General features: G+C 27.0%; 4 protein-coding genes across 5 annotated transcripts; 3 read left to right on the top strand and 1 right to left on the bottom strand.

Annotated features, from left to right (window-relative positions):
* Positions 1–294: 294 nt before the first annotated feature.
* Positions 295–2,986, top strand: LOC122498200 (tRNA pseudouridine synthase Pus10). Of its 2 annotated transcripts, XM_043605837.1 has the most exons (7): positions 296–726; positions 1,030–1,125; positions 1,213–1,523; positions 1,615–1,823; positions 1,909–2,034; positions 2,170–2,359; positions 2,466–2,986. In XM_043605837.1, exons 1-7 carry the CDS (start codon positions 586–588, stop codon positions 2,899–2,901), a joined length of 1,509 nt encoding a protein of 502 aa, XP_043461772.1. In that variant the 5' UTR covers positions 296–585; the 3' UTR covers positions 2,902–2,986. The 2 variants fall into 2 exon arrangements, with proteins under 2 accessions (XP_043461773.1, XP_043461772.1); XM_043605838.1 differs by lacking the exon at positions 1,030–1,125 and having other exon boundaries at positions 295–726.
* A 2,263-nt stretch (positions 2,987–5,249) lies between these two features.
* On the bottom strand, positions 5,250–9,420 carry LOC122498198 (nuclear pore complex protein Nup98-Nup96-like). Its single transcript, XM_043605835.1, has 3 exons — positions 8,948–9,420; positions 7,335–7,543; positions 5,250–6,961 (listed from the first exon to the last, which is right to left on the bottom strand). The coding sequence occupies exons 2-3, from the start codon at positions 7,525–7,527 to the stop codon at positions 5,586–5,588; spliced, it is 1,569 nt and encodes a 522-aa protein (XP_043461770.1). The 5' UTR covers positions 7,528–7,543; positions 8,948–9,420; the 3' UTR covers positions 5,250–5,585.
* Positions 9,421–9,560: 140 nt separating this feature from the next.
* Positions 9,561–13,449, top strand: LOC122498199 (inosine triphosphate pyrophosphatase). Its single transcript, XM_043605836.1, has 2 exons — positions 9,561–9,734; positions 12,448–13,449. Exons 1-2 carry the CDS (start codon positions 9,727–9,729, stop codon positions 13,022–13,024), a joined length of 585 nt encoding a protein of 194 aa, XP_043461771.1. The 5' UTR covers positions 9,561–9,726; the 3' UTR covers positions 13,025–13,449.
* Positions 13,450–14,626: 1,177 nt separating this feature from the next.
* On the top strand, positions 14,627–18,263 carry LOC122498197 (serine/threonine-protein phosphatase 6 regulatory ankyrin repeat subunit A-like). The gene is made up of 2 exons (XM_043605834.1): positions 14,627–15,006; positions 16,427–18,263. The coding sequence occupies exon 2, from the start codon at positions 16,456–16,458 to the stop codon at positions 18,157–18,159; it is 1,704 nt and encodes a 567-aa protein (XP_043461769.1). The 5' UTR covers positions 14,627–15,006; positions 16,427–16,455; the 3' UTR covers positions 18,160–18,263.
* Positions 18,264–19,022: the final 759 nt, after the last annotated feature.

Raw genomic sequence — 19,022 nt, 5'->3', positions numbered from 1 at the left:
AGAACGGAGTATAGGCCTAAAGGTGCTAACACATCTTCTACACATTGTCTTTCTCTCTCCTATGTCAGAGACATAAGTTTGTCTCTCTCTCTCTATATATTTTCTACTTTGGGAAAATGTAGAGTGAGACAAATTTATGACTCTGACATAGGAGAGAGAAAGAAGAATAGTTTTTCCAAAATTCATGTGACGGGCCCTAAGCTGTGTTGTCGACACAGCCTAAAGAATCAATTTTACCTATTGTGAATGCTCCATAAAGTGAAAAAAGTGGTGACTGTAGAAACACCCAAAAATGATAAAGGGGAACGCACAACAGCTTCACAAAAGTCACTTCGCGAACGTGAAGCATGAGTTTGAAAAAGATGAATTTTTAAATTAAATGAATTAAATACAAAATTTGATTGTTTATAATATTAAACATTAGTCTTAGATTCTTTGATTTTGTCATACTTTTATTTTAAAAAATTTGTTAATATCGGTAATCCTTTCACATATTAGTTTTTGAGGTTAGAATATTTGTTTGGATTTACTCTCTGTAAATAAATAATTTTTATTTGATTTTGTAAATTTTATAAAATTTACATAATGATGAATACAATAATAGGCAATGAGAGGGAGATAATTAAACTTTTAAGAACAGCAGGTTGCTGTCATAGATGTTGTTTACGTTTTATTGGATCAAGAGAAACAAATTATTACGAAGATCCTTTATTAGCACTGGAAAAGGTAAACATTATTTTTTAATAATTAGAAAATTTAATATAAATGTATGGATCACTATAAAAATGTCAACAATCACTTTTTTTTGTAAAATGGATTCACTCACAATCATTCTCTAATCTAAATTTGTCAGACTTGATAATTAATAAATTCTGATGAGGAAACCGGTACCGGTTTTGAAAGGATACAATTTATAGCTTTGCATTAAGTGAAACTAGAACGTTTTAGGAGTTTATTAACCAAAATATAATTTATACCATTTTTTTAACTATTTAATACAATTCAGAATCTTTGAAAAAATGGTTTCAGTTGGAATATTTAGATAAATCTGACATTGTAAATACTCCTTGCACAGTATGCTTAGGTATTTTACAAGATGAATTATTTCAAAGCGCCATTCAAAAGGTAAATTTTTTTCATTTTTCATATTAGATAATTTATGTACTATAAAATTTATTGTCTAAATTATTTACTAAAATAATAAAATTTCAGACATCAGAGGAAATTATTCGAGGGAATTATGACTGCGACACTTTTACTGTTGCACTGACTATTCCAGTTTTAATTCTACTTAGAGAGCGTTCTCTACAAATTTATTTATCCCAGTCATTGAAATTATCTGACGAAGCATTTCGCGAATTGAAATTACAAACGCAAAGTATTAAAGAAATTTGGAAGTTATTGGCTGTACCAAAAATTGAGAATTTAACGAATAAGATTGGAGAAGCTCAGAAAGTTACCTCTGTCTTTCTTGTTGATATTTTTTTCTCACATTCTCGCGATGAAGAAGAATGTGTTGCCTTGTAAGTTAAAATAATTATTTTTTTTATTTTTTATAGTATTTGAGTGTTTATTTATTTTTAAGGCTCGTATTTGTAAATTCACACTTTTCAGATTAAAAAAATGCAATGCTGAAAAGAAGTCAGGCAATTCAAGACATAAAAATAGGGAAATTAGTTACAGTAGAAAAAATGTGGAATCTACATTGGACACTTTAAATGACGATCAATTTGTAGATAATTGTACAATTCCACCAACGTCTGTTGAAAATTTTGCAACCATTGATAAAGTGAATTGTGCTCACAGTAGTCTTTTCATAGGAGGTAGAAAAATCTTTTTGTCGATCTTTTTAAAATTATTTATTATACTCTCTATTTATTTATTTTTTTAATTGTGTTCTCATTGCAGGTCGTTATAATAAACTTTCGAGGAATTTATGCCAAACTCCTTGGTTTATTAATGGGGAGAGAAAAATGGAAACATCTGTGCAAGAACTTCTTTGTGATCCAATTCTCAAACACGTACAAGCTGATTGTACGTAACAAAATTGTTTAACCGATTTTAAAGTGTCAATAGAACAATTTCACGTGGAATCGCCCTTTATAAAATATTATGGGCGATTCCACATGAAATTTTTTTATTTGTTGAATAAATTTAAATGATTTACAGCGATGAAGTTTCTTTCTTCTGGAAGAGAAGACGTAGATGTGAGAATGTTAAATAATGGCAGACCTTTTGCAGTCGAATTACTTAATCCTAGAATTACAAAATTTCCCGAAGGATTTGAAAAGTTGGTCATGGATATCAATAAAAATTCGGAAATCGTTCAAATCACGAGCAACTTAAAACTTCTTTCCAAGTAAAAATAAAACATTTTTCTACGAAATAAATTTTATTTAATTATATTGCTACTGAAATATTTGTCTCTACTCTTTAATTTACAATTTCTTTCTTATTTTTTTCAGACTAGACTTAAAGAAGTTGAAAGAGGGTGAAAACGAAAAAACCAAGAATTATCGAGCTTTTTGCATTTGTAAGCCAAATGAAAATACTAGCGATTTAATTAATAAATTGAATGATTTGAAAAATCTGGAAATTGTCCAAAAAACACCAATTAGAGTTTTGCACAGACGTCCATTAGCTTCTCGAATTCGAATGATACACTCGATAAGAGCTCAGTTGATAAAATCCGAAGAGTTGGAGAAATTTTCTGTAGAATTGAAAAATCTTGAAGGAAATGAACTTTTTGTTGTTGATGTTAAGACTCAAGCAGGTACTTATGTCAAGGAATTTGTACACAGTGATTTTGGTAGAACAGTTCCAAGCTTGTGCAGTCTTCTTCAAACGGATGTTGATATTATTGCACTGGACGTTACAGGAATCAACCTGAATTGGCCTTGATATTATTAACGTTATTAATAATAGGTTGCAGTATGTATAATAACTTGAATTTACTTTAGATAAATACATACATTTTTTAATTTTACATATTTTAATTATTATCAATATATATTTTTTATACAATAAGTTTTTCTAAAATAATGCATAAAATATGCATTTATAAAGTGATCCATACAATTTATACAAAAAATAGGTACATGTTTCAATTAGCTTGATAACCAACAAAATTCTCTCCATAAAATCAATTATTTTAAGGATTTTTAATGAAATTCTTTTCCAAAATTCAATTATTATGATAAATATCAAAATTCTTCTCAAGAATTCAATTATTGTCAAAAATTTCAACTAAATTCTTGGCAAAATTTCAATTATTTAAACAAAAATTAATAAAATACTTTGCACGAATTTAATTATTTTTATAAATTTTAATGAATATCTCGTCAAGAATTCAATTATTTTTATAAATAGCAAAATTTTTCGCCAAAAATTCAATTATTTACAAAAATTTAAATAAAATTTTTTGCAACATTTCAATTATTTTTTAAGGTTTTTCGCAATTCAATGTTTTTAAACATTTACTATTTTCATCAAATTTATCAACAGATTTAATTATAGGAAAAACTTGTTGATACAATTCTACGAAAAGATTCAATTATTTTCATAAATAATAAAATTTCATTTACGAATTCAATTATTTCCATCGCAGAATTTCAAATATTTTTAATACAATTTTAAATAAATTCATTGAAAAATGCAAATATTATTAAAAATTTTATTAAAACTTGAGGAAAGAATTCAATTTTGAGAAACGTTCAATTATTCAATAAAACAAGAAAATTCGTTGCAATAATTCAAATATTTTCATAAATAACATTTAATTCGTCGCAGAAAATCAATTATTTTCAAAAATTTTTAAGTAATGTTGCAAAAGAATTCAATTATCTTGATAATTAACAAAATCGCATAAATTCTCTCCATAAAATCAATTATTCTAAGGAATTTTAATAAAATTCTTTTCCAAAATTCAATTATTTTGATAAATATCAAAATTCATTACAAGAATTCAATTCTTTTGAAAAGTAATAAAATACTTTGTAGAAATTAAATTATTTTCAAAATTTTTTAAAAATTCTCGTCAAGAATTAAATTATTTTTATAAATAGATAGGGAAATTCTTCTTTGGCAAAAACTTTTTAAAAATTCTTCTCAATAAGTCAATTATTTTCAAAAATTTTAATAAAATATTCTTCTCATGAATTCAATTGTTTTCAAAAATTATTATTTAAATTTTTCTCAGGAATTGAATTATTTTTAAAAAATTTAATAAAATTCTTCAAAAAGTTTTCAATTATTTTCAAAAATTGTTATAAAATTCTTTAAAAAAATTTCATTAAAATTTTAATTAAATTCCTTAGAAGAAATTAAATATTTTCGAAAGTTGTTAATACAATTCTTTGTAAAAATTAAATTTTAAGAAACATTCAATATTATTTATTTTTGTATTTAAATAATTGATTTCTCGTAGAATTAAATTATTATTTTTCGTACTTTTAACTAACAATTCTGTAGAATTAATTTTTTTTGAAAAAGTTTAATTGAATAATAATTTATGTTATTGATATAAAGTAGAATTTTAGTTGAAAATTCTAGAAAATGTTAATTGAATTGAAATGATAGAAATAATTTTGAAGAAATTACAGTCACAATATTCTTATAATAATAAAATAATGATTTTGTCAGTCGGTCATCTTTAATTATTATAAAACATGAAGAAATCGATTGCTCCGAGTCGAAGACTCGGAGTGATCGATTTCTTCATGTTTTATAATAAAATATTCTTATGAGTTGTTCAATTTGAAAAGGTTTGAATTTAAAATTTTTGAACATCTTAATTCCTATGGAGAAATAATAATGATTAAATATTTATTGCTTTTGATTTTATAAAATATAGAAAAATGTTTATGAATCAAGGTAAAACGAAAAACGTTTAGCCAATAAGAATTCTTTATTTGAGTAAATAAATTCCGAAGACTAAATTTCACTTTAAAATTATGGGTTAATTTATTAAAAAACCATTTAAGAGAATATTAATATTTATTAAATATATCGTTACTTTTAAGTAGGTTTTTATAAAATATAAGGAGTATACAGATTTAATACATATAATAAAATTAAAGGAATAACAGGAAACTTAATTTACAATAAATAGATATTATAACAAAAAATAAGTAACATTTGTTTCGAATAATCTTTAAAATTGAATATAAATTTTTTCGTACTTTCGTCTGGTATAATAATAATAATTATTATAAAATAGCAATTTTTGTTCTTAACGCAAATAAAATTTTAAAATTTTTGAAGAATTTAATTTGAAATCCAATTTCTTTCAAATAAAGAAAGATCCAAAATTCAATTTTCATTGAATATTCTAGAAATGATTTTTTTCCTTTTTTCCAGTAAAGGAACTATAATTATAATATTCAATCCTTTCAAGTCTGACTTGAAGTTATCTTGCAACACTTATTTCTGAATTTAGAGGCCCCGATGAATCTTTTATTACCACAGATCTCAATTTATTCTGTGGTAAAACTAAAATTTTCAATATTTGTAAAAACTTGTAAACTGATTCAAGTTTTTCTGTTGGAAATTTAATTCACATTGCGGAGCTAGTCTTTGTTGAAAAATTACAATTCGAGATTCTCCTTATCAGTTGTACTTGACTCCCCACACGATGATGTCGCTGATATATTTGCATCAGAATTATCACTTCCCACAGTTTGAAAAGTATCAGATGGCTTTGATCGGAAAACCAGACGTTTCGCACTAGGATGTACTTGAAAAGTTTCCAATAAATACGAATCTTCCTGTTCAAGGCTATCGAATAGTGCCTTCTGAGGCACTCCAACACCAATCACCTTAGGTTTGATTTTCAAGGAAGTGTTTGTTGCAATTTTATACTGTGTTCGATTCCTCGGTTTGTTTACAGTAAACGCTGATTTAAAATTCCGGACATGATCAGTTTTATTAGATGATGTTTGAAGATTTTTTAACAATGAACAACGACCGAACGGTGTTGTCATCAAACCCAAAATTTGATCATGTATCGGATTTGTGGTACTTGAGTTCTGCTTCATTGTTGAGGAATTGAAAGGAAATTGGGTTTTGAATATTTGAGGAAGTGGTGGAGGATTGGAATTGGGAAAATTAAAAGGTCGGTAATTTAGAGATGGTGCAAATGTATAAGTATTCTTCTGTAGATTCGAAAATGGATTATTATTCACAGCAGTTGCTGAAGGTGTTAAAGAAAAACCAGGTGGTTTGTATAGGAAATTTTGAGTTGCTTGGGTATTCGCAGTGGAAAAAGCGGGTTTTGGATTTAATTGATTAAATCCACTGGATGGACTTGGCCAAAAGGAATTTGGTTTCAAATTAAAGAAACCAGTACTCGGGTTAGATTGAGAAAATCCACTAGTCTGCGGATTATTGAAGATTGAATTTGTCGATGTTTTCGGGGGAAACAAAGAAGTTGACGGAGTAACAAATTGATTGTTAGTATTTGAAGAATTGGGGAATGTGAACGGTTGATTAAAGAAATTGGTTGATGCTGAAGGAAACAAACCTCCAGTAGACGCTGATGTGTTTGTGAATCCTGTTGTTTGCGTTTGCGGTCCTTTTCTACCTTGCTTATAGTCTTCAAATCGTAATTCCTCTAAAGATTTCTCTTCATATTCTTTCATGAAATTAATGCACCAATAAAGAACTCTTATTGTTTGTGTCAATCCTCGATTTTGTATTGTGTCAGTTCCTGCCACGGGATTGAATTTCACGACTGTTCCACTTACGTCTGTTGATCCTGCAGAAGAGTTCAAGGCAATAGGTGCAGAAATGTTCGTTCTTAAGAAAGGATTATTTAAATCTTGGGACGAAGGCTGACCATTGGGATTAAAACCAAAACCAGTTTGATTGTTGTTTTGACCAAGAGCTTGCGTAAGTGCATTAGTTCCAAACGGATTCATAGTTTGTTGATTAACAAATGGAACTGTGTTTGTATTTCCAAAACCTTTTCAAGATAAAATAGAAAATTTCATGAGAGATACACGGAGAGATATTTCAAGCTAAACTAGTTAAGACACATGAAAATTAATTAAATTAATTAAACCTATACATGAAAAAAAGTAATTTTTAAAATTTTACGAAACTTTTCCTACTTTTCGCTACTTATCAATACGTTTACTTAAAAAATTGAAATTCGCGTCATTTACTGATCAGTTTTGTAAAATTTTTCAAATTTTCAGCATCGTCTACTGAACATAGAATAATTCTACACGATAAAGTGAGTGCGCAAAAAATATCCTATTATTGCACTAATTTAACTTCAAATTTCTCTCTGCATGTATAAAAAAAAGTGCAAGAAAACAAATAATTCTCCTTACCTCCGAATTGGGTATGTGATTGAGAAGGTTGTCCAAACCCAGAATTACTGGTGGAACTATTTAAAAAACCTCCTGATATAGTTCCTGTGGCATTTTGATTAGGAAATGTAGAATTCCTGCCTGACAATGGTACTGAAGTAATACCAAAATCTATTTTCATACCAAAGGATGTACCTTCAGTTTGACAAAACATAGTTAAAGTATAAAATCTGAAATAATTTTCAAAATCAGTATTTAAATACTTTTCTGAAAAAAATATTAATTTTAATTAATGTAATTATAATTATATTTTGTAAAAAAAACCGCAATTCATGAAGTGCGCTTAGACGTTTCATGAAGTGTAGCCGCACACTGTGAAAAAAATATTTAATTCACAATGTGTCCAACATTTTTGGACATTTCATGATTCATGAAGTGCTACAGCCAATTAATACTTTGTGAATCTAAATGAAATTTCACAATACGTCGAAATATAGAAAATAAATTATGTCATGTATATAGAAATCAGTGTTCAGCTGAGACGCTTGAAGTATTTCACGCTGGTATGAAACGAAATTAAAATAATTATTTATTAGATTTTTAAATAAAAGTACATATGGGGCAAAATTCCTCAACTGTCCAGGTCAAAAAATGAATTTTCTCGAAACTTTGCCAAAATGTTACACTATTATTAGTAGAAGTGTGAATATGAATTATTATTGAATTTGATAAAATATTTTTGCAGAAAATAATTATAAATCATCATTTTCTTTATAAAATAATAAATTATTATTTTCTGCAAAACTTTTCAAGGTCCCACTTTGATTTTTACATGGCTCATAGGAAAAAATGTGAGTTTTCTATTGGGATAGGTTAGAAAAAAATAAAAAAAAACGATTTTGAGATATATTGAAATTAAGAATTTGACCTTGAAATTCAAGGTTAAATTAAAAGAAAACAATTTTTTTCATCTCCAGCTTGTAGCTCGTGAAAAAAACTTTAAAAATTACTAATTCACATTTTTAATTTCATTAATTTTACTTATCAATATATTAAATCGACGTCAAAGGATAATTTTATTATTTAAATATTAGGATAATGAATAATTCGATTAATTAAAAATTATCTTCAATGGTATTTCGAAATATGAAAATTATGTGAAATGACTTTTCGATAATAAGAATTTCGATGTTTTGAAAATTATGAAATTGAAATTTGGGGAATAATCATGCGCCCCAATAAATACACATTATAAAATAATCATCAAGAGTTTCATAATCTTTGTTTTCTTCTGCACTTGATAATATTGAAGAATTTTTTTAAATATAAGAAAATATGCTACTTTTAGAAGTGAAAAAACTCTAGTCACATTATAAATGAAAATAGCAAATGATATCATTCTTATGATTTCGTGAGATCAAGAATGTTGTACATTTCAAAAGACAATCTTAAAACATAACATCACATTGTTTTTACTGTACTATTATTATTATTTTGAAAATATATCAATTAAGAATTGAATTTATTAGTCTTTTTGTTGTGATAACTATGAAGTGACTACTGTTTACCTATATGTTAATAAAAATTTAGGGTAATAACAAAATGGATTCTAAATGTTTCAAATGTTTATTTACCTTTAAAATGCTGTTTTACTGTTTTAAATTAGCTTTGTGCGCGGTAATCTCCTGTCACTTTTAAAATAACACGTTGTACAAATGAAAGATAACGAAAAGAAATGTAAACATAACTTTGTTATTGTATGACGCAAATCATGAAGAATGTTGACAAATAAATAAAATCTCAGTCGGTAAAGAAAAGAAGCAAAAAAGTAAGTTTAGCTGTCGGTAATAGTTGAGAAGGTTGAGATTGAGATGGTTAGGCCTTAAGGTGCATTTATATCAATGTTGCAAAATTTACGTGGGATAAATCGGAAGCTTGTAAAGACGACACAAAACGTTATCTGTAATCCATTGTAGAAATACCTTTACAGCTAAATAAAAAAAATAATTACACTTTGACCTATAAACAAATATTTTTTCGTCATAATGGATAAATAATACGATTTTTTATATAACTTTCTTATCGAACATCATTCTGTGAACGGGCTGTGAATCTCATTACAAATAATTGTTTATTGTGAACTCAACTTCACGTTTGGCGTCAGCGTTTGTAACGTTTTTTGGATTCCTGCGAAATAATTGTGCATAAGCCTTAAATTTAAGCTTCCTTTAGTCTATTGTGGAGTCAACCTTATTCTCCACATGGCAAAGCTAGGCAAAGCAAAGTGGAAAAATACATGGAATAAAAGAATAAAATAAGTATGACTAAAATTGTTGCATAAAATTATAACTTAAAACAAGAGGAAGAGGAAGCGAGAATTTCTACTCCATTATTGATAAAAAAATAATTAAACATGCTGAAGTAAGTTTTTCATATATTTAATTATAATAATATTCAATTTGACATTCAATTTTATAAAAATAAATTGTATTGATTGTATCAACTATTACTATCAATTTTATTAAAACATTTCAATCGAGTCTGAACATACTTGCTTAACATTAGAAGTTATTAAGTATATACTTTATTAAAAATTCTGCAATTATGTTGAAATTTATACACTAAATATTAACAACTTTTAACCCAGTGAAAAGAAGTTTTCAATCACTTTTTTACACTTTTTCACACCCACTTTATAATATAACTATTAATGAAAGATTTAATTGCGAATTTATCAGTTTAAAATAATTAAAAAAGTTTAATTTTGTCTAACCATTACACAAAAAATATTACGTCAATTCATACTTTTATAGGTTAACGAAGTTAAATGCTAAAAAAGGTTAAAGTTGTTTTCATACTATAAAAGATAGTTTGTCCTTTCCGTGTAGTAGAATTCATCCTAAGAATTGATTTTTTTTATAAATAATCGAATTCTTCTCAATTCAATTATTTCCAATACAATTTTAATAAACATTCAATTTTATAAAATTTTTAATTTATTAACAAAATCGATAATATTAAAAAAAATTAAATTTTCTGAATGAATTAAATAAAATGTAAATTTGGTTCGTATTGACTGTACTGTACCTACATAATGGCTTGTAATACTATAATTTTCGTTCGAATGATTTAATTTTCGATATTAAAGTGTCAAAAATTTTGTTTTTAGATATCCTACAATGTAAACAAAATTTTAAGTAAAAAAATTTTTTTTTAAGGTTTTTGAAAATTTTTTTTCTTGTTTGAAAATAGATTATTATTTTAATTTTTTAAATATTTTTTTTAAAAGTCAATGCGAACCAAATTTACATTTTATTTTTTTACTCCGAAAAATTTAAAAAAATTAAAAATAACGTATTTTCAAAAACAAAAATAAAAAAAATGTTGTCTCAATTTTCTTTTTATCTAGAAACAAATCATTTGAAACTTTGAAAATAAAAATCGAATAATTAGAACTCAAGTTATAGCATTTAAAAAAAAAAAAAAATTAAATTAAAAATTTTAATGTTGCTTAAAATTAAAAAGTCCCGTATCTCCGACATTTATAAAAATTTAAAAAAAAATACTTGGCGATAATTTATGTCACTATAGTAGTATTATTTAAGCCAATTTATAGACAAATTCCATTCGATCAAAAAAATCTTTATCGATTTGACGCGGACTCTACCTGCTACTTAGAATGTATTTACAATACTGCCGTGGAAAATAATTTTTCTTTTAAAAATAAAAAATTTATGACCCGTTTTTTTTATCATGTGTTTTTTGACCAAAAAGAAAGTTGGTACGCAGGTTGAGACACCTATAATAATGAATTTTAAACGTAGGTAAAATGAATATAATAACGTAACATATTAATTGTTTATTATTTATTTATTAATTTTTGAAAGTTTTTGCCTAAATAAAGAGCTTAAATTATTAAAAATTCACTTGAAAGAGAAAAAAAGATGAAATTTTATCCTGAATAAAGAGAATAAAAAAATGTAAAATCTTGTTAGTTTTAATTAGAAGCGCAATAATTATAATAATGAATTTTATTAGTAATTCTAATCTTAAAAGAATAGAAACACTAGGTATTACGTTTAATTTATTGTCTAAATGTCCTTCGAATTAGCAACAGAGTATTCGCTAATTTATTATAAAATACCAATATATTATTAAAGGAAATAATATTCGCAAAATAATATAATGGTTAATAAACATATATTAAAATTAAATGTTTTAAAAATATGGGAGCAACGACTTACGAAAGTCAGTGGACCCTATTATTTTATTTGTTAAACTGTACACATATTCTGAAGAACATTCGTATCATTAGACATCACATTGAATTTGTTTTGCACATTTATCATTTTCTCAATATCACATAATGTTTTATTTAAAACATCTCAGTTTTATGTTACAATACGTTTTTGTAATAGAGCTGACTCAAGGAAACACATTGTAGATATGTTTCATTTAAAAAGTAAAATATGATTTTAAAATTTAACAATAAATATTTTTTTAAATAAAATGTTACATGTTTTTTTTTAAATGTTAACTTTCTAATAAAAATAAATTTTTTTGATAAATACCCAATTGTGTCAAAATTGAAAAGTAAGCCTTATTTTTTAAAGTTTTTTAGTTTGTGTTAAAAAAATTAAAATTGAGGCATAAGCAGAGATTTACAACCTAAAGCGTCATTCTTCTCACTCATAATAAAAACAATATTAGTAGATATAAATTGATTGCAATTTTTTTTCACATAAAGTTATCCCGTATCAACATGATAGGGCATTCTAAACTGGAGAAAAATTATTTGCCAATTAAATAAAATTAAAAAATGTTGAAATCGTCATTCCTCTCACTTTTCTGAATAAAAATTAAGAATTGATATTGATTGTCGATTGTTTACAAACTATCAGTGAAAAATCAACCTAAAATGTATGAAAAATAATTTAATAGAGTTAACGTTTGCTACGACGTTAACAATTTTTTATTATTAACCACTGATCACGGATAATAGTTCACAACTCCAATTCTTTGGGGAAATTAATAACATTTTTATTACAACGTTGTTATAATTATGAGTTATATTAAATAAAAGTTGAAACTGTTATTTTGTACAACTATTTTTAACGAAATTATATTTTTTTAGAGTATCTAAACCCGTTGTCTTCGTGACTGGAAATGCTAAAAAATTGGAAGAATTTTTAGCTATTATGGGGAAGAATTGTACAAAAAAAATTATAAGCAAAAAAGTTGATCTTCCTGAATATCAAGGCGAGATTGAAGAAATTTCAGTTGAAAAATGTAAAGCCGCCGCAGATATTGTGAATGGACCAGTTGTAATTGAAGACACATGCCTCTGCTTCAATGCTATGAATGGACTTCCAGGACCGTACATTAAATGGTTTTTGGATAAATTGGGAGCAGATGGTTTACACACCATGTTGAATGGATGGGATGATAAAACGGCTCAGGCAGTATGCACGTTTGCATACACAGAAGGTCCCAATGAGCCAGTTATCCTCTTCCAGGGTAGAACTTTCGGCACAATTGTCACTCCCAAAGGACCAAGAGATTTTGGCTGGGATCCCTGCTTCCAACCCGAAGGATACAATCAAACTTACGCTGAGATGCCTAAAGATCTTAAGAACACAATTTCTCACCGAAATAGGGCACTCGAGAAATTGAAAGAATATTTTTCAAGTGAAAATAACGAACTTCAATAATGATAAATTTTTTACATTTCTTTAATATTTATTCCTTGAATTCCAATGTTACCAAAGTACTTATGTTTTTACTTGAATAACATATTTTCGTGAGAAGATTATATAATTTTACTAGAGAATTCATGACATATTTTTTATAAAACTGACAATTTTTATTTTATAACTTCTCTAGAATTGTATTGCTACAAAAATACAGTTGAATTGTGAAAATTAAAATTAATTTTTAAGCGAATTGTTAAAAATTGGTTATAAAATTATAATCAGAAAATTATGAATATTAAATCTCAGCTTAAGAATATTACAGACATAGTTTCATGTATTATAATAATATAAAACATATTATTCTTCTTTGGACTTTTTTTGCTAAACAGTATTGTCTGAATTATTTGTTACTAAGATAAAATAAAGAAAATATGTACATAAAACTGTGGTTTCAATTTCATGCAAAGCAAAGTTTTGATACTTTCTATGTATTTAAAGAACTGTCGATATTATTTTGAATATTTATTTATCACCCAACAAATACGGCACTGACCGGTTTAAATGACGTGAAATTGGTAAACATTCATTTTGTAACAAATTTTTCTGTTTTCACAAGCACTTTTTACAAAATATGACAGCGTACAATAGTCACAAATGTTTTTAATTGTTACCCTACTATGTTAGACTGCATAACCAGTTAGAAATTATAAAAAATTATTTAAAAGTATGTAATATTTTACAATATTATATATTATATAATAATTCCATCATTTTTTAAAATCATCGAGCAACTGCTCTAGACGGTTTTCACGCACGTGTAAATTATTAAAAAAAACAAAGCTATTATTTATTATCTTTTCAAAAGTGGTTAAAGAAAGTAACACCTCTCTAGAACCCTAAAAAAAAGGCCTAACTTTGACAATTTATTTTAGGAGTATGGAAAAAATAATTGAATTTCTCTCTTTTAGGCTTTATTAAACATGTATTTAAGTATATAAAAAAAATTTTATTTTCACATGTTGATAAAAAATGGCGGCTTTTAAGCCAATCTTTGGAATCACCTTCTTCAAGAGGGCCTCTACGGGCGACCGTGATTTTAGGAACTCGTGATATTTGAATCAAAATCAATAACGAGATCTTAATCTACATAAGATTTGCTAGTAAAGTACGTACGATTTTAGCTTTACATCAATTTTTCGCAAAATGGCGGATTTTTTAAAAAAATGGTCCATTTTTGACCAAAAAAATTAGAATCAAATTGTTTATAAAAAAAAGTTGCAATGATAACAAAAAAATCGTACGTACTTTACTAGATTATGTTACTGTGAAGCTAAATACAATTATTAATTTACGCTCTAATTTCTTCTTCTACTTCAAATGACTTGTGGTTGTGGCCTTGCCGAGTGTCAGAACTAAACGCTCTAATTTTATTTTATGGAGAGTCCACAATAGGTGCAAAAGGCAAGAAGTGCAAGTGCGAACCAATGCTAAATGTATAGGAATCGCACTTGCACTTGGACTTGCTACCTACATATTTGCACATATTGTGGACTCTCCATTAGAGTGAGTAATTCCTATGGTAAAGTTATGGCGCACTTATGGAGCTCTCACAGCTCTGCCTGCCTGCGCAGGCAGTAATTGGAGTAAGAGAGAAAATCAATTAGAGTGAAAGAGATAGTAAATTCAAATTTGTATGCTGCCTACTAGCTGTGAGAGCGCCTTTACACCTTTGGTTTCATCACCTGCCGGTTGTCATGGTAACCACATAAGAGTAAGAGAGTCAGACAATTCAAATTTGAAATTATATGTTTTCTCTCCCTTACTCTAGTTATTTCACCAAAGCTGTGAGTGCGTCTTTATGTGATGAAACAATGCGACAGTAAACGTAAAATTCCATCTGCCGACTATAGTTATAAAGGGAAAGATAAACCAGATAAACATTCGGTTTTATAGGAAAATAAAAGAAATTCAATTTTTTTTCTTAATTTTGTACCTAATGTGTAAGTTAAAAACATATTTCAATAAAAGATAGTAAACTCTTTCAGTTTGGCCTAATGGTTTCTTTATATTTTATGGTAAAAGTTCAGAATGTCAATTTTAGGTTATATAAACCGACGCGACGTAAAACAATAATATTCATTTAAAAACGAACCTCCTTATAAACAATTAACGTTGTAAGGCAATTTTTTAATAATTATTTCTCCTACTTATTAAAGACAAATTTTATTTACTATTATAGTATGGTCTTAAAAAAAATTTCAATTTATGATGGCCATATATCGTAAAGTTGTAACGGTAAAATAAATTTTTTTTAAATAATATAACTTGTGAAAAAAAACTTCCATGAATGTAATATTCATCGTATTCGCTTGAAATTATTACTAAGAGGGTTTTGAATTTTGAGAATCTGACATCGGATTCGTAATCGCAGCGACTTCAAAATCCCTCGAGTAATGAACTTCAAGCCAATCCGTTGAACTTTAAAAATTATGTCCGCCATATTGGATAAGCCATTTTGAATTTTATAAATCTGACACCGGATTCTTAATCACATTTGATCACATTGAAAACAAAATTTATTTGACTCAAATATAACCGATTAATTGACTTATCAATTAAATATTTAATTGAATCGCAAATAATATTTATTAGAATCAATTACAGTAGAACCATGATTATCCGAGCTAATGTGGACCGGACCTACCTCGGATAAAGCGAAAACTCGGATAAAACGGACTTTTATTATAATATATACGTAATTTAACATTTTATTTATAAAAAAGTCTCTAATATAAACGAGAAAGGGATTTTTATATTCATATTTCATAATAACTTATGTAATTTATTAAAATAACAAAAAATTTTCAAACATTATTGAACTTTTTTTAATGTCGCAACTCGGATAACTCGGACTAGGCCAGCCGCAATACTCGAATAAAGCGGTATATCCTCTTCTGAGGCCACCTCGGATAAAGCGAGCTCGGATAACCGGGGTTCTACTGTAAATGGTATTTGCTTTAAATACTCAAATTATTGGTTCAATTACCATTTAATTGACTTCAATAAATATTATTTGATTCAAGTAAATATTTAATTGATAAGTCAATTATTCGGTTATTTGAATCAAATGCATTTTTTTCAGTGCATCGACCCCAATCACCCCCTAGTAACAAATTAACAAAATACTTCTAAATTATAAGCTTATATTTTGCATTATTAATTTTTATTATAACAATGGACCACATTGATGTTAAAAATAAGCAAAATGATGCGTTTCAATACCATAATATATATTTGAAAGCCTTTATTAATTAAGTATCCTCATCAGATGTACCAAAATCTATAAAAGATATTCACTTTTAAAAAAGTATTAAGAAGGTATTTTCTTACTTTAACTAACTAAAAAATTTTAATTTTCAGGTATATATAGATTTTGAATCAAAATCATAATGGAATCGGAATTTTTGGATATTATGAACGAAAGAAAAAATGCAAGATACTTTTCTGAACTAAAAAATCCTCTAGAACAAGCATTACAATTTGGTTCAATTGTTGAAATTAAAGACATACTTTGTGAAAAATATCACGCAACATTTTCCTCAGAGAATGATTGGGAGCAAAAATGTAGACAAATTATTAATATTTGTTTGGATAAAAAACTTGCCGTTAGCATGGATGGCACAAAGTATTGTGCTTTATTACATTTTGTAATAAAACATCTTGACGATGATTTCGAATCAGTTATTAATAAATGTGAAGATTTTGATATTAATGCATTAAATGCTACTTTAAATATGCCGAAAGACGATAAGTCATTACTTCATTTTGCGATAGAAAATAGAAAGCAGAATGTAGTGAAAATTTTACTAGAATTTGGTGCAAATGTGAATGTAAAAAACTCCCTTTCACAGACACCTTTATTTACAGCCGTTCTTTCTAGACAAATAGAAATAGTGGAAATGCTTTTAAAAGCTGGAGCGGATGTTAATGCGGAAGATTTTAGAAATATGATGCCAATAAACTATGTCTTTGATGAAGACGAAAATTGTAATTTCAATTGTGGTGAAAAATGTGAACCCTGGGAATTAGTACTTCTCTTGTGTGAATATGGAGCTGATTTAAATTTCGACAATGAAAATGGCTCAAAGACATTGATTTTGGCTTGCAGAAAGGGCTGTAAAAGGGATGTAGAATTTTTAATGCTACATGGAGCTGATTTATTCTCCTGCGATGAAGACGATATAACGGCAATACATTCTGCAGCTATAGGATATAATTACAAACTTGTGGACTTTCTATTGCGTAGGGGCGCTGATATTAATAATGAAGATTTAGTTCATGAAAGTCCTATTCACGATTTGGCAAATGCTTCAAACAAAATTTATAATGTACTAAAATTTTATGGAGACAAAACATTTGAAGCTTATAGTGTCCTATGGAGTTTAGATTATGTAGATGATGAAGTGAAAAAATCGGCAGATATGATAGAATTTTTAGCGGATAATGGCGCAGATATAAATACTTTTAACACTGAACACATTACTCCATTAATATTCAGCGTTCTTTGCAATTCTCTTGAAACCACCGAATGCCTTTTGGCGTTAAACGCAAACATTTACAATAATTTAGAAGTTCCGTATTATTATCGTAAGTATCCTGAAATTCATGTGAACACAGATTTTTCTTCTGATAAAATAACATCGTGGGTACTGTTTACGGCATTTTTAGCGCTTAAAAATATCAATGTTTATGATTTTACTATCTCATCGAATGTTTTTGATTGGGTGCATTCTTTTTATGAAGAGTGCAAAGAGGAAGTAATTAAAATGCAAAAAAGAAGAATATGGGCAGATCGAAAAGTTTCATTTTTTGATTTCATAAATGAAGATTTGATGAGTGTGACAAAATATTTCAGAAATTGTGATGTAATGTCTGTTTTGAAATCTGAAAAATATGAGGAATGTCCACGTTACAGATATATTTTTGAAAAGCGTATAGAAAGAGTTGAGAAAATGAAAAATTGTCAAAATGTTTTTATTTGTTTTCTCAAGGAGTTTTTTAAGAGAAATTTACCAAGCGTAGTAATTTATAAAATAATTAATTACTTGTCAGCTGGGGATCTTCGCAATTTTGGAAGAGCATTCTGTGTGTAACGTAAAAATCACCGAATGGAAAATATTTCAGATAAATAAGAATAAGAAAAGTATTGTTGACAATATTTTTTTAAAATTTGTAATAATTACTAGGTAATTATGTAGTATTTCAAATTAAAAACGTGTTATTTTTTAAATAAAATTTTGATTATTTTGTCTACGATATATATATTTGTGTCCTTTTCTATCTCATGCATCTAGTTCGTGAACGACTTTATATACATATATAGGGTAAGTGTATTAATTGCACGTTTGTGAAATGTGTATTTATTTATAACAACGATTAAATTTTTCATTTATATATATTATTATTTTACCTATAAAACATGAAGAACACATTACATGTTTTATAATAATTAAAGATTACACAGTGATAAAATTATTATTTTCAAGAATTTTTAACTAAAATTCTTAATCGATTATTTTTAATAATTTTCGAAAAAGTTCTTTGACAATTTTCTAATCAATTTATTTACAATATTCAATTTTACGAAATTTCGATTATTCGTAAATTCTTCAATTAAATATATATTACAGTCGAACCTGGATAAGTGGAACCTCAAGGGACCAAAGTTCTTGTTCCACTTATAGAGGTATTCCACTTATCCAGGTCATTTAAGGTCAAATTACTTGTGCAGGGACTGCAAAGAAAGTTCCACTTAAAGAGGATTCCCACTTATCAAGGGACCACTTATCCAGGTTCGACTGTATTAGAAAATAAAAACTTCAAATACCTATAATATAAAAAAAAATCCGCAATTAAACTTTCTCGAAAAAAAAATTAATTCCACAGAATTGTTTGTTAAAAATATAAAAAATTCAAATTTTGAAAGATTTTAATCTGAAACCTTTTTAAAATTAAA

The sequence above is a fragment of the Leptopilina heterotoma genome, unplaced genomic scaffold (assembly GCF_015476425.1).
Source record: "Leptopilina heterotoma isolate Lh14 unplaced genomic scaffold, ASM1547642v1 Lhet_142, whole genome shotgun sequence".
Classification (NCBI taxonomy): Eukaryota; Metazoa; Arthropoda; class Insecta; order Hymenoptera; family Figitidae; genus Leptopilina; species Leptopilina heterotoma.
Note: the sequence above shows the minus strand (reverse complement) of the source record. Positions and strands in the feature narration are given on the sequence as shown.

What these genes read in the sequence shown, in the direction of transcription:
- LOC122498200 (XM_043605837.1), top strand. Translation starts at nt 586, where the DNA reads ATGATGAATACAATAATAGGCAATGAGAGGGAGATAATTAAACTTTTA. An exon ending in CAAACACGTACAAGCTGATT is followed by an intron (nt 2,035 to 2,169) that starts GTACGTAACAAA and finishes AATGATTTACAG; the next exon opens with CGATGAAGTTTCTTTCTTCT. An exon ending in AACTTAAAACTTCTTTCCAA is followed by an intron (nt 2,360 to 2,465) that starts GTAAAAATAAAA and finishes TATTTTTTTCAG; the next exon opens with ACTAGACTTAAAGAAGTTGA.
- LOC122498198 (XM_043605835.1), bottom strand. Translation starts at nt 7,527, where the DNA reads ATGTTTTGTCAAACTGAAGGTACATCCTTTGGTATGAAAATAGATTTT. An exon ending in ATCACATACCCAATTCGGAG is followed by an intron (nt 6,962 to 7,334) that starts GTAAGGAGAATT and finishes TATCTTGAAAAG; the next exon opens with GTTTTGGAAATACAAACACA.
- LOC122498197 (XM_043605834.1), top strand. Translation starts at nt 16,456, where the DNA reads ATGGAATCGGAATTTTTGGATATTATGAACGAAAGAAAAAATGCAAGA.